The following is a 13,077-nucleotide window of genomic DNA, read 5'->3' as shown; positions in this document are numbered from 1 at the left end:
AACAAACCTCTAGGATATGGGGCAGGAAGACAGTTCAAAGTCTGGACTGGGCAGTTCTACAATATAGACTGTAGATAGGGACCCTGGGAAGTGACAGAAAAGATTGGTAATAGACACAGTCTCCACAACCAGATCAAATCCCAGTTCTCTTACGTAAGAACAATGGGGGTCTTGGATGAGTTACCTCCCATGTGGCTCAATTTCCTCATCTGTAAATGGGGATAATAGAACATACTTCATAGGCTGTCATGATGACTGAATTAGGTAATACATGTAATGCAGTCACGACAGCGCCTATTGTTAGCTTATTTCTTCTTATCCCTTATGGGCATTTTCAGGTAGTTTCTGCTCATACTTAGTTGGAGGAAGGCAAGAGGAGCAGCTGGATTCAGAAGCAGAAGGCCCTGGTTGTAGCTTGATCCAGCCACTCACCAACCACGCAAGTCATTTGATTTCCATGCACTCTGTTTCATCATCTGTGAAATGGGGGTAATAAGTCCCTCCTCACCAGTTGTTATAGGGACTTCGTTGAGACCATAGGATGCAAAAATACTTTGTGTATGGACAAGAACCCTAGATTTAATATGGAGGGTTTACTCTTGGTACTTTTATTAAGTGCTTCTCTGATTACAGGCAGCAGAGGAATCAAGGAGGGAAGAATGAACTTTGCTGGGAAAACACTTGCAGAAAATCTGAACCTGATGTCTTCAGTTGGTGCATTTAGTGGGTCCAGGAGGACAAGGAATTTGTGCTGCTCATTCCTAGGGTTACCTTGGTAGGTAGAAATTTTCTGGCAGGGTCTTGGAAGAGGGAAGCGGGGAGTGGAAGAAACCCTTACTGTCCTTCACAGGAAGAGTTTCTCTGGGAGGCTCCTCCCTGACCAAGCCCCTGAGAAGCTGCTGAAGAGCCAGACATCATGCAGGGAAGAAGGCAGCGTCACAGTGGTGGCGTCTCTCACCTGTGGTGAAGGTGGTGGAGGTGAGGCTGCTCCGGGCGGTGTCCTGGGCTGCCCGCAGGAGCACTGTGTAGTCTGTGCTCTCAGACAGACCCTCCAGGCGGATCCACGTGTCCTCTGCATCCACGATTAGCTCCTGTGGAACAAGCCAGGGAGGCAGGTGGAAGGGAGTGACCAGCATTCTGTTGAGAGGAGAATGGAAAGGGAAAGCCCAGAGCCCACGGCCAGCTGGGTCAACATTGCCATGGCCATTGTGTGCTCTCCATTCCAGAACAAGGAGAGAACTGAGCCCATAAGCAGAGAGAACAGCTCCTGTGTGAGATCTAGGCACCTCCTGCCTCTCAGATGCACTTTGGCATAAAGACAGGCAAGGGAATTGAATCCAGTTGTTTTCTGACTGTACGAGGTTCCTCAGGACCTGGGGAGGGAAATCCTAGGCCTCCATACTCTATATCCAACAGACTAACTCTGCTTAAATCTACTGTATATATTTGGCTTCTGACTATGATTGCACTTAAAAAAAAAAAAGGATTTCATTGTGAACAGAAGTTTGACAACCCATGTTCTAGAAATACTGTTTCATCTGATCATATAACACAGAAATTTGTCATCTCGTCACTGCAGGCTATACAGATGTAGCCTTTATAATGCTTATTAAGAGACATAAAAGATTGTTGAATTTGGTCTCCAGCTCATGTTTGCTTGGCCCTGCTATCGAAATTTTTTCCCCCCAAAACTATGTACTTATGTAGGCTTGGAAGTTTCCAATGCTCTTTGCATCACCATATTGAAAGCCCCACCACAACCAAGTGAAGCCGTGGAGGTAGACACCCCTGTTATCTGGACCAGAGATGAAGGCTTTGGGGGGTTTTGTGGTTTGCTTCAACGTATGAAGAGAGAAACAGCAAAGCCAGGACTAGCACCAACGTCTCTGGCTGGCAGACTCAGGCCCTTTCCTCAACAGCGTGTATGTATCCATCTGGCAAACCTCATTTGCTCCCTTTGGACTACTGCAGAGAAAAATCTCCCTTACAGAAAAATCTCACCTTGCGGCTTCCATCAGTGGATCTGTAGGTTAAGATGTAGTTCTCAATCTCTGCTCTGGGAGGCTGCCAGGAGATCAGGGCACTTTGTCTGGTGACTTCACTGGCCGTCAGGTTCGCAGGAGGGTCCAGGACTACAAAAAAGGGAGAAAATGCCAGGAGCGCCTGCCTCTTCAGCTCCTCTCTGTTTGATTCCATCCCAGGCATGTGTATCTCTTTGCCCACCTATGTGGTCTCTGGGCTGCTCACACGCTGACCCTAGTTCCAGCTTGGACAGGAGCAGAAAGGGTGCTTGTGGGTCAGAAAAGCATCAGTCAGTGTCATGATCATCCCTGCAACTCTTCCCCCTTCCCTCATCTGGGCCTCGGGCCTAGGTGGGACATCTTCCTATCTGACCTATGTCGGAAATCATGACCTTATTAAGTCAGCATGGCTGTTGAGCTCACTCCTGGGCTTACACCATTCCCACATTTATACCTCTGTCTAGTGTTCCGGCTGTGATTGTGCTCAGCAGCTGTTCCCAAGTATCAAGCCCTGTAACAGGCAGCAGATTTTTTCTGGGCCAGATGCATGTCCAGTATTGGCCTCTCTTGGCCTGGTTCTACAGCTGTCAGCCAGACCCAGAATGAGAGCGGGGAACAGACATGCGTCTATTGCCTGAGAGCCACAGCTCACTTTCCCTGGCGTTTGGGCAGCAGTCCACCGAAATACAAACAGCTCCTGGCTGCACTGTCCAAAGTGCAAAGTCTGTCATCGAGTCTAGGGACAAAAGGCATCTAGGGATGCCAGATGTATAGCCAGGCAGGTACTCACGGGTAGAGAAGTTGGTGCTGATGGTGCCACTGGTGAGAGGTCCACTAGTGGCATACATATTAACAGTGTAGTGGGTACTAGGAAGCAGGCCAGAAAGCTGGAATTCCTCACTGCCTCCGTCAACCATGATGGTCTCTCCAGCAACTGAAATCCAATGAAGATGAGTAAGCATTGAGTAAGGCTATTCCACCTAGGAAAGCCCTTCCAAATGCAAAGGCATTTCATAAAGACTCTGTATTAGAGAATTTTGGAAAGAATCTCCTTAAGGTTATCTAGCTTAGCATTGTTTTCCACAGGAACATCCCCTCTCATCTTGTTTTGCCTCTTAGTTGAGAAAGATAGTCTTCATTTGGAGGCCAGATTGTCTTTCCATGACTTCTACTCAGGCCACTGGGGTTACAAAGATACAAAGAGTACGCTGAATCCTTTGTCTATGTGGCTCCTTCTTTCTGCCACTCCTCCTAATCCTGTCCTCTCCTCTAAGCTGCAAAAATTTATCTCCAACCACTGTTACATGCATGTGGCAATTCTGAAATCACTGATTCTTTGTGTTTATTTCTACTGCATTTTGCCTTGTCGATTGAGTTTTGGACCACTGGTTCAGTTTATTGAAGTATATTTGAATTTGGATTCTACTGATCACAGTTTAAAAAAAAATTTTATTTAAGTACCATTCACAGGTGCATCACAGAGTGATTCAACTTCTCCAGCTATGCTCACCACAAACACAGCGACCATCTCTCACCGTACGGTGCTCTTACACCATCATTGACTTACACGGTTTGGTTTTATATACAAATGTGGTACGCATGTCTTCTCTGTATTCATTTAGCTGTCACTAAAACTGCTTGTTAGAGCAGAGCCAAACTCTTTAGGGTGTTTTTAGAATACTCCCGAGTCACTCAGCATTTAAGAAAGGCACTTCCTCAAACTGGGTAGGGTCTGAGGTTTCAAGTTTCTTGGGGTCTAAAGGCATAGAAGTCATGCAAAGAAGTAAAAATCCAAACCAGCTCTTTGAAAGAACAAACATAACGACTGTCATTTGCAGCATCCTGCCTGCGGCCTCTGCTCTGGCCACATCAAACCATGACAGTTGCTCCAAAGTCCTCATGGTCTCTTGTATCTCTACAGATGTGCTCAGGCTGCTCTTTATCTTAGAATTCCCTGCCTTCTCTTCTCCTTCTCTAGCTTTATCTAAGATCTCCCTTCTTTCTTCCCCTCCACACCCTCACCCCCAAGGAGTGATCCATCTCATGTGGCCCAAGCTGATTTGGGATTGCCTCTATCACAGCACTGCTCACGTTGGGTTCTAACCATGTGCCCGTCTCATCATCATCAGAAGTGAGTTCCACGAGGAGAAGCACCCAAGTTTTGTCTCTGAATTTGAGCGTATGGCTCATGGGAGGACATTCCAAAACATTTGTTGAATGAATGGAAGTCAGTTGCCATGACGGAGCCATGTACTTTGCACTTGTGAGCAGGTGGGTGGGAACATTGGAAGTTTTGACAGAGGACATAGTGTTGAAGCTAAGACTTAGAGGATGGGTTTGTCTAGGAAGACACATGGGGAGGGAATTTCCAGGTAGAGGAAATAATGCATGCAAATGCATGGTGGTCTGGGAAGGCATGGTAGGAGTTAAGAAATGCCGACCTGTGACATGCAAGGAGAGGGGGCAGGAGTTGAAATTGATTGTGTATGCACATAGATGGGTTATGATGTATCTGTAGTCATGATATTCATTCCTTGAGGGGCACTATTCAATTGGCTACCAGTCTATGTTACTCCAAATACGATCCATCATTTATTTTTCCATCTAAGTGATAAGTAGGTTTTTCTGATGCCTTGCTGAAATCCAAGTGTGCTAGCAGATTTTCCAATTAAAAAAAGAAGATATAAAATGTCTTTGGTAAAACTTATTCTTGGTGACCGTGTGCTGATATATTTTTCCTATTTATTTAATAGTCTGTTTTGGTTTTTATTTTCCCAAGCTTTAATAATCAGTTACTTTACAGCTTACAAACTTGGCTTTCTCTGTCATTTTTTGAAAATTAAGACATCTGATTATCTTTTGTCTTCTGTTATCTCTGTTCTCTGGATTCCTGAATATAACCCAAAACATTTCTGTGATCACATGTATAATTTAGGCAAGGAAATAACTTTCCCAGGCTTAGATACTTGAATTACTCAACATTTATTGTGCTTTGGGCTTCTTTATTCAACTTCAAATAGTGTAAGGTGAACAAGCATGGTGAGAAGACAATGAACCTCCAGACTTCATTTTAGCTCAAACTTTGGCGTTGGATGTGAGTAGACAAGACCAAAGCAACAGGAGTTTGCTAACTCTGGATGCTTTGTTTCCATATGTTATTTGCTACAAGCATCGTGCTTTAGTGTTTTTCTTGCTCTATAAGCATCTAGAAAAGTGTGCTTTCTTCCCTGTAGCATTTGGGGGCAAGTCCTAGCTCAGTTCTGAATTTTCTCTTCCAAGTGCTATTCCTCCGTTTTTATATTTGCTTTTGTTTACATGCCCTTGTTCTATCTTTCCAATTCAGCTTTCTGAATTCCTGTAGTTGATATAGGTTGTAGAGTTTAGGGACAATCTTTAGAGCTTTACAAGGAAAGTAAAGCAGGAAAATTTCTAAGATGTCCCTCACATTGATAAAATGTCCTTTTTTTTTTTAAACTTTCATAATAGCCTTCAGCACCTATCCCCAACATTCCTACCTACCCAGTGCATAGACCTGTAAATATTCACCTGCAAAGTGTGTGAGAATAATGACATAGTTTTCCACTTGACCCATTGGAGGCTTCCACTGCAGCAGTGCTTCTGTTGGAGTAATGTTACTAGCAGTCAGATCCACAGGGTTGTCCATGGCTGAAACAGAGCCAGGAAGATCAGGTAAACATAGGAGATATAGAAGGATGGAAGTGCAGCAAACTATCTCTTATAGTTTCCTCCATTATGCTTGTCTGCTGCTGTGCCATACAAAACAATGAAGTGACTGGAGACCTCTTTCCTTCCTTCCTTTCTGATCCCAACTTCTTCTCCCTTCCCTTCTTTCTCACGAGTATGCAGTTCTCTCCTGATGGGCCCCAGATCTTCCTTTTAGTTGATCCATTAACTTACGCACAGAGCACTTGTCAGGGGCTACAGGGGATTCCAAGGTATGTCTGTTGTGTTTTACACATTTAAACTTAGATGGAGAAACTAAGAACATAGAGGAATTGTTATATTTCTTTAGTTAATGAGATAGTTTGCTTTCTAGGCTATTTGCACTTTCATATAAGGGACATGTCTTATGGGACAATCTCTGTTCATGAGCTTCAGAAAGTATGGTGAGAGTTATATCCACAGCACCTAGAACTTGCAAGTTTCCCAATACTTGTGGAAGGACTGAATAGGACTCAGGTTGCCTTGAGAGTCATATATGATGAGTGAATTCTTGCTTTTCTACTCACAGGCTCCCTTTGTATTGAGTCTTGGGTATCCCTTTTGTGGTCTAGTGAGTCATGGGGAGTCTTTCAGGCTAAAGGCCACTAGCGTCTGTTGCGGGGGACAGAGTTTGCTCAACACGGGACCAGGTTCCTATTCTTATTTGCCCATGCTCTATGCCTTTGTTTCTTACTGTGCTTCCCTTCTATAAATTTGGGATTTATGCCAGAAATGGATGTTATTATAATAGTTTAGGTATCAACTCAACCTAAGTGTCATGTAATTTACTCTTGGGGACCAAGATATGTTGTTGATCTGGCCCTGTTCTCTAACTAAAGGTTTCCATTGCTTGTCTATGTTCCTTATTTGCAAGTGACAACTGTGAAATATTTTTAAAATTTTAATATCTGAATTGTCAAAACAAGTTCTTCAAATGCAACCTCATGAAAAGAGACAAAGAAGAAAAGTATTGGAAGACTACAGTTAGCTTCATCTCACTGAGATTAACTATGAGACCCTGAAAGAGGTCTCATTTTCCGGTTATAAATTCATAGTTCTCACATTAAAACAACAGCAGGAGAGGACATTTCTGTGGGCAATCTGTTTATCAGGAATTGCCACAGTAGCTCTGTCTGAACCTGAAGGAGGGTGGTTTGGGTTGGTACGTGGCTGTACCAACTTGACCCAAGTTGCTGCTTTCTTTTACCTTAGGGGTTAGAAGTCTTTTGAAATCCATTTTATAGTCCTCAAAGAGAAAAAGTCTAATTTCTTTAGCATGGATTTCTAAGACTTTCAGGAAGGTGAGTGGGAGGCTTCTTTGAACTCACTGGGCATCACTTTGAGTCACTATTTCTTGATTCCTTAATGGTCACAGATAATTTGATGGAGAGGAAAGGCTGGACCAAAAGCATGGCTGCATTATGTGTATTTACAGGCCTGGAAGGAGACTAGGGAAGATGAGAATATCCTGTTGTGTTTTTTAGAAGAATAATTTTTTAGGTTCTGAAACATTCTGAGGGCATGTTTCTTTGGCCATTACTTTACAGATGTTTCTGGGCCTGTGAGAGCATCTACAAAAGCGGTGAGGAATTCCAAATTACCTTTTCCTCATTCAGGAAATGCCATTCTCTGAGGAAATGAAGCAGCCTCAGAAATTCTGGTATTCTAACGAGGCAAGCTGGATATTTCCCATGTGCAACAGGAAAAATAGCTTAAAGGGGAGGTTAGGTCTAGGGACAGAAAACTTTGGCTGTTCCCTCTGGTGCCTTCTATAGCAAATCTTTCCTAGTTCTGCATGGTGGGCGAACTCTGGAGCCAGAGCAGGAGGAGAAATAGAGCTGGTGCAGGAGCCCTGTCCTCAGGCCCATCCAAGGAGCTCATTTTCCAAAAAAAAGTCCTCCACCTTTGGAGCACAAAGCAATAGCCAATGCAGTGACTTGGTTGTTTCTGACTAGGATGAAGAACTTCAGGAATCTGAGGATTATTAGTGAAATAACAACCCTTTCCTTCCCTGAGGTAAAATTTACATGACTGAGTCTTTTAAAAAATTAGATGAGATGATTCAGATGTCTGCTCTGGAATTCTCTTCCAAAATGGGTCTTCGAAAGGTCACCTCTATTGAAAATTCCTTGAAAATTTCTGATCTAAACCAATAAAACTCTTAGAAGAGTGTTACTCTCTAAATTCCCAGTATTAGAGAGGAATATCAGAGGGAAGAGAAACCATAAATTGCTTTGCATGACATAGTGAGCCACAGGAGCACTCAGAAATGGAGTTTCTAAGCCCAAAGGCAGTGCCTTCTGTATTAGCCAGAACAACTCCATATTTGCCCCTTCCGTCTGTTGCAGGTCCTCAACCAGGGTCCTGACTTGGTTCATGACAGGGAGACATGCCTACCTGTGTGAATGAGGGTACAGATACGCTCACTCTCTTCCCTGCCCCGCACGCTGTTGAGACTGATTTCGTATTCAGTAGCTGGATATAGCTTGGTGATGGTGAATTCTGTCACCGTATTGGGCACCACTGAGCTGTCCAACCGTCCCACTAAGGAAGAGAAGAAGACACTGATAAAGTTCATGGATGCTTCACCAACATAGCTAATGGTGTAGTCTACATAGAAGCTTCTGGCAGCACTTCATCATGAAGCACAGTTGGGTTCAAGGCCCAGCACTCACTGGAGAGGATGGAGAAATGGTTCATAGATTGAGAATGTTGGAGCTTGAAGAGGCCTGGCATGCTAGTCCCAACCCCTCATTTTATAGGTTCCTTGGAACAAAGGAAAAAGGTGGCTAGGTGGTTTTCTAACAAGCTGGTCTTCTTAAGACAGTCAAGAGGTCATGGCTGCAAAGAGTGGTCCACGTAGCCCAGAGAGAGTCTGGAAAACAATCCCACTGCCTGCTGGAAGTGGGCATGCCCTCTACTTTGTTAACAATGTGGCATGCTCTAGCAGGAACTAGCAGAAAGCAGGGGAGGTTTGGACCAACTTTTTCTGACTCAAAACTTGGCTGGAGTGGTAGAAATAGAACCTCCATCACCGTCATTCCTTTTAAGGCTCCATCTAGTTCAGCCAAGTCTTTAGGCATTCCCCAGGATTCTAGTCTTAGACTTCACTCTCTTAGGAGCTTAAATGTGACTCTGGCTCTTGGCAGAATCCTTTAGGGTTCTTTGTCATTTACTACACTGCTTAGATAAGGTGACCAATTACCATGGTTCATTCTGCTGGTGGAGAGCCTGCTTTCTGGGTGAATATAGTCAAGACTTTTGTGAGAGGAGTTGGTCAGGGTTTCTTGGCTGTTCCTCCTCAGCCCACTCTTGTGCTGGAACATGCCACAGAGAGGAAGAGAATGCAGGCGGTGTCTGGAAGGGACTGATATCCTCTGGGATATGTAGTTGTCCCATCACAACCTTCACTTAGCTCCAAATCCCATCCACTTGTGAGAAATCAAATAACTTTATTACCTTGTGTTGGCCGGTAGGAAACTCGGTAGTAATCAAAAGATGCAATGGGAGGGCTCCAGGAGACCATAACTGAGTCCTTGGTCACGTTGCTAATTGTGATGTCTTTGGGGGGATCAATTCCTACATGGAACAGGGTAGTTATGGGGAAAAGACAGAAAGCACAGTGTGAAAAAATGATTCCTATCATTGGTTTCATGGGGACCAAGAGCTAATAGGGCTTCAGAGGCAGACGAGATCTGGTCAGGCCAAATTTGGTCAGGCCAAAATTTCACCTGAAACCTTAGAGTTATTGGCTAAAACCATGTTCATGGGGAATATTTTAACAACATGAAGTCAAGTTGGCAAACTGTGCTAGGCAGCAACTACCATCTCTGTGTACACCAACTGGGAAACTTATTTTAAGTTCATATGTTTTGTTTTGAACTGAGAGTAATATGGTCATTTTCTCTGGAGAAACTTGTCTTGCACAAACCCAGCTGTGTCTTATTTTTTACCAGCCACCTATGGTTCAATTTGGAAAAACCATCTCGAGTCTAGAGGGATTTCAGAGCAAAAGTCCAGAACAAATCCACTTTCCTAAATTGTATTTCATCTGTACTGGATACTTTATTTTTTTTGACTCCTGGAGGATCCCAGGGTCAATACCAGCCAGTGCTTAATCCACTTGTCCAGTTTGAGTTCTTGTTATTATGTAGGAAACCAGCGAAATACATGCACACTCCTATCTGGGATTGTATTTGAGAGTTATGAGGCAAACATGGTCCAGTTCATCTCAGAGTGCCTGTGTTTTCCAGGCAACATGCAAATCAACCCCATTTTCTGAGTCTCAGGTTCCCACATGGTTGTCTGCCAGTCCTATATAATTTTGAGGAAGCATCATTCATATGAGTGACGTTACTGAGCAGTCAGAGATGGGGTTTCCTCTTGGAGGCTAATTCTCTTCAGACTGGTCATTAAACCAGTTGGTCCTCTGGACCAGCACATTCAGGACCTGGCTTCCTTAAGACATTGAGTCCATCCTACCTTCCCAAAGGAAGATTCCCATCTTATACATTCTGAGCAATCCTGGAAGAGGTGGTTTTTTTCAGAACAGCTCACAGGCCCTCTCTAGCCAAATGGCGCAGCCCCCTACTCCTTGGGTATTTCTCTTTGTAAAGTCATTGACTTGTTAAAGACCTCTGAAGGCACTCCTTTCACTACCTGCTGCCAAGTCCTTCACCCTCACCTGTGGTGATGGAGCCCACAATGGGCTCAGAGGTCACCGTGCCGTGGACCGCTACCAGGTTCACAATGTACTCAGTGGCTGGCTGCAGCCCCATCAGGACAGTATGTCTCTTGGTGGCATCCAGGGAGACCTCTGTCATCTCTTCCTCTTCATCCCGAGGGCTGTAGTTCAGAATGAGTCTGTCTGCTGGAGGGGATGGGTCACTCCAGGTTATGTTTACACTGGAGGAGGTCACGTGAGAGAAGTGTAAATGCGAGATGGGGCGGAAGCCTGTAAAGCAGAGGAGATCATGGTTCTGAAACATGGGAAGTGGTGGTGGCTTTGAAGAGCCAACTGACTGAAGCAATCTGCTTGCCTTGTAAACTAGGACCCCTCTTCACATGCCGACTCAGAGCTTGCAACTTACTCTCCAGGCTTGTCCACGATCCTTTCTCCATCCCATATATGGAAAAATGAATGCCCTCAGCAGGGTAAAACCTCTGTGAGTTATTTGTAATACTCACCCAGGATTTAACATCTTTCTCCTAGGAGAAATTTCACCTGATTGCAAGGATCCTCTGAATGCCCACTGATTTAGTGAGGGCAGGGGAAGATGAACAGAATCAACCCCTTTGTCCAGGATGTAGAAAACCAGATACACATTTTCTGGCATTGTAGCAGCCTTGTTCATCTCTCCCCCTTATTTCCAACCATTCCATCTTGATATATTTATTCATTTCTCCTCTACCTCTTCTTTCTCTACCCACATTCCTCCTTCTCTAAACAAAATGGGGCATTCAAAGAGTGGGTTGCCTAGATGACCTTCATGTACTAAGATCCATTAACCTCTGAACCCAGCTGGGGTTTCTGCTACCTTCATACCTGTGAAGGCATCCACCGTGGACTCAAAGCTTTGCTGCCGACCCCTCTCAGCAGTGATTGAAATGATGTACTCTGCTCCAGGCTCTAGATCTGTCAGGGTGTACGAGGTCCTGTCCTTGGGCACAGTGACTTCTGAGGCGATGCCGGAGGATGGGGTGAAGGTAATTCGGTAGTGATCGATGGGGCCACTGGCCTTGGTCCAGATGAGGGAGATGGAAGTTTCCGAGGAAGCTGTCACCATGAGGTCTCGGGGACTGTCAAGTTCTGTGGATCAACACAAGTGGCCTAATTTACACAAGTTCCAGAGATCGGCAGTATTTATTGGAATTGGACCTCCCTGTGGATTTCTAAGCTATCAGCAGGCCTGCTGACCACAATGATTAACTTGTGATGGCTGACAATTAACTCACATTTTGTGAAACACCTTCCCTTTGAAAGATGGCCAAGGGCTTGGAATATAGACGGACGATCTGGGTAAAGGCATCAGGGGCTCCCACACCACCACACATCCACGTCTGGGACAAAGCTGGATGCTGGGTGTCAAGTTCTCTATATTCATTTTCTCCCAGCCTTTCTCAGCAAGCCAGCCAGGGTAAAAACAGGAGCCACTGTCAAGTAAGGATATGACCTTCCTGGCAACAGTAGTTACCCCTGTTTCTGAGGCCATTTTGACTGACCTGGCCATGTGTGTGCAAATCTGAGAACTTCTGGGAACTCATGTCCTCTGGTTCTCTAGAGAGGTTGTTTCCACTAGAATGAGCCTTGGGACAGGGATTGGTTCAAAATCCCCAGCTCAGTCCAGGCTGCCTGTACCAAAGGCACTCGAGTGACTTTGAAATTTACCCAGAATTTGGAAGCAAACCTGCTGGAGCCAGAATAGCAGGGGTGGACTTTCCCTTTGTCCTTAGATTTAATGGGTTGTTTCCAGATCTCAACCCTTATCCCTGTGGCCTTTCTGAGGGATTCTGTCATGCATGATGAGGGACATCACATTCTGCCTGTTCTGGGGTGGTCTAGAAAGAAATATGACCTGCTATGACACCAACAGATTTGGAATTTTCCACCTCCGTGGGCAGCCCTTCAGTCCATGGGAGATGTGGGGAAGACAGGGAGACTCTCCTGCATGCTGATGTCAGAGGTTAGGCATGGAGATCACTGCAGGAAGATGTTTCTAGGTTGGTAACGGTCACCCAGGGACCTTTTCATGAAGGGACATTGTCTTCTGACCAAGCCTTGCCAGGACAAGCCTCCATGGCTTTTCAGGCCAACAGAGATTATCCTGGTTTTTTTGGCACCAATCCTCTTACTCACCAGTCCTGGCATTCATGGTGGCTGGTACACTTTGCTGTGAGTCCATGACAGCGGAAATTCCAACTCCGTACTCAGTGCCGGGCACCAGATCTGTTGGTAGATGCAGAAACAACCATTATTCCATGTGAGTGTCTGTGGTGGGAAAGGCAGAAAGGTGGGAAGCCAATGAGCTCAGATTCCTGTTCAGATCTTACATTTAGTCTTCCTGAATCTCCTCCTAATTTTACTGAGGACAAAATCCCAATTTTACACTGTAGAAAGTCCATACCAAGTCAACAGGATGAAGCGTTCAGTGCAGAACTCCCTTCTTGCTGCTGATCTCAGGAAGGCAGCCAGGATGCCCTTGCTGGTGACCTTCAGAAATGTGCTCTGCTGTGGAAGTTCTCCCCGTGGTACTTAGAGTCTCAGATTGGTTACCACGGGTGAAGGGAGTCCTTGTATAAGCTGAGAATCGGAGGAGTGTGTCATTGAGATGGA

At 45.0% G+C, this 13,077-nt stretch overlaps 1 protein-coding gene across 1 annotated transcript in view; it reads right to left on the bottom strand.

Annotated features, from left to right (window-relative positions):
* TNR (tenascin R) overlaps positions 1-13,077 on the bottom strand; it is a 396,641-nt gene that overhangs the window by 29,092 nt on the left and 354,472 nt on the right. Inside the window, exons 10-18 of the mRNA XM_059146349.1 lie at positions 12,601-12,690; positions 11,290-11,553; positions 10,429-10,698; positions 9,204-9,323; positions 8,142-8,288; positions 5,568-5,687; positions 2,812-2,955; positions 2,002-2,132; positions 959-1,091 (exon numbers count right to left, since the gene is read on the bottom strand). Coding sequence (XP_059002332.1) covers positions 959-1,091; positions 2,002-2,132; positions 2,812-2,955; positions 5,568-5,687; positions 8,142-8,288; positions 9,204-9,323; positions 10,429-10,698; positions 11,290-11,553; positions 12,601-12,690 — 1,419 coding nt within the window. The remainder of the gene's footprint in view (positions 1-958; positions 1,092-2,001; positions 2,133-2,811; positions 2,956-5,567; positions 5,688-8,141; positions 8,289-9,203; positions 9,324-10,428; positions 10,699-11,289; positions 11,554-12,600; positions 12,691-13,077) is intronic.

Source organism: Mustela lutreola, chromosome 14 (genome assembly GCF_030435805.1).
Source record: "Mustela lutreola isolate mMusLut2 chromosome 14, mMusLut2.pri, whole genome shotgun sequence".
In the NCBI taxonomy this organism is placed as follows: domain Eukaryota; kingdom Metazoa; phylum Chordata; class Mammalia; order Carnivora; family Mustelidae; genus Mustela; species Mustela lutreola.
The sequence above is the reverse complement of the archived record's forward strand: the minus strand, read 5'-3'. Positions and strand labels throughout refer to the sequence as shown.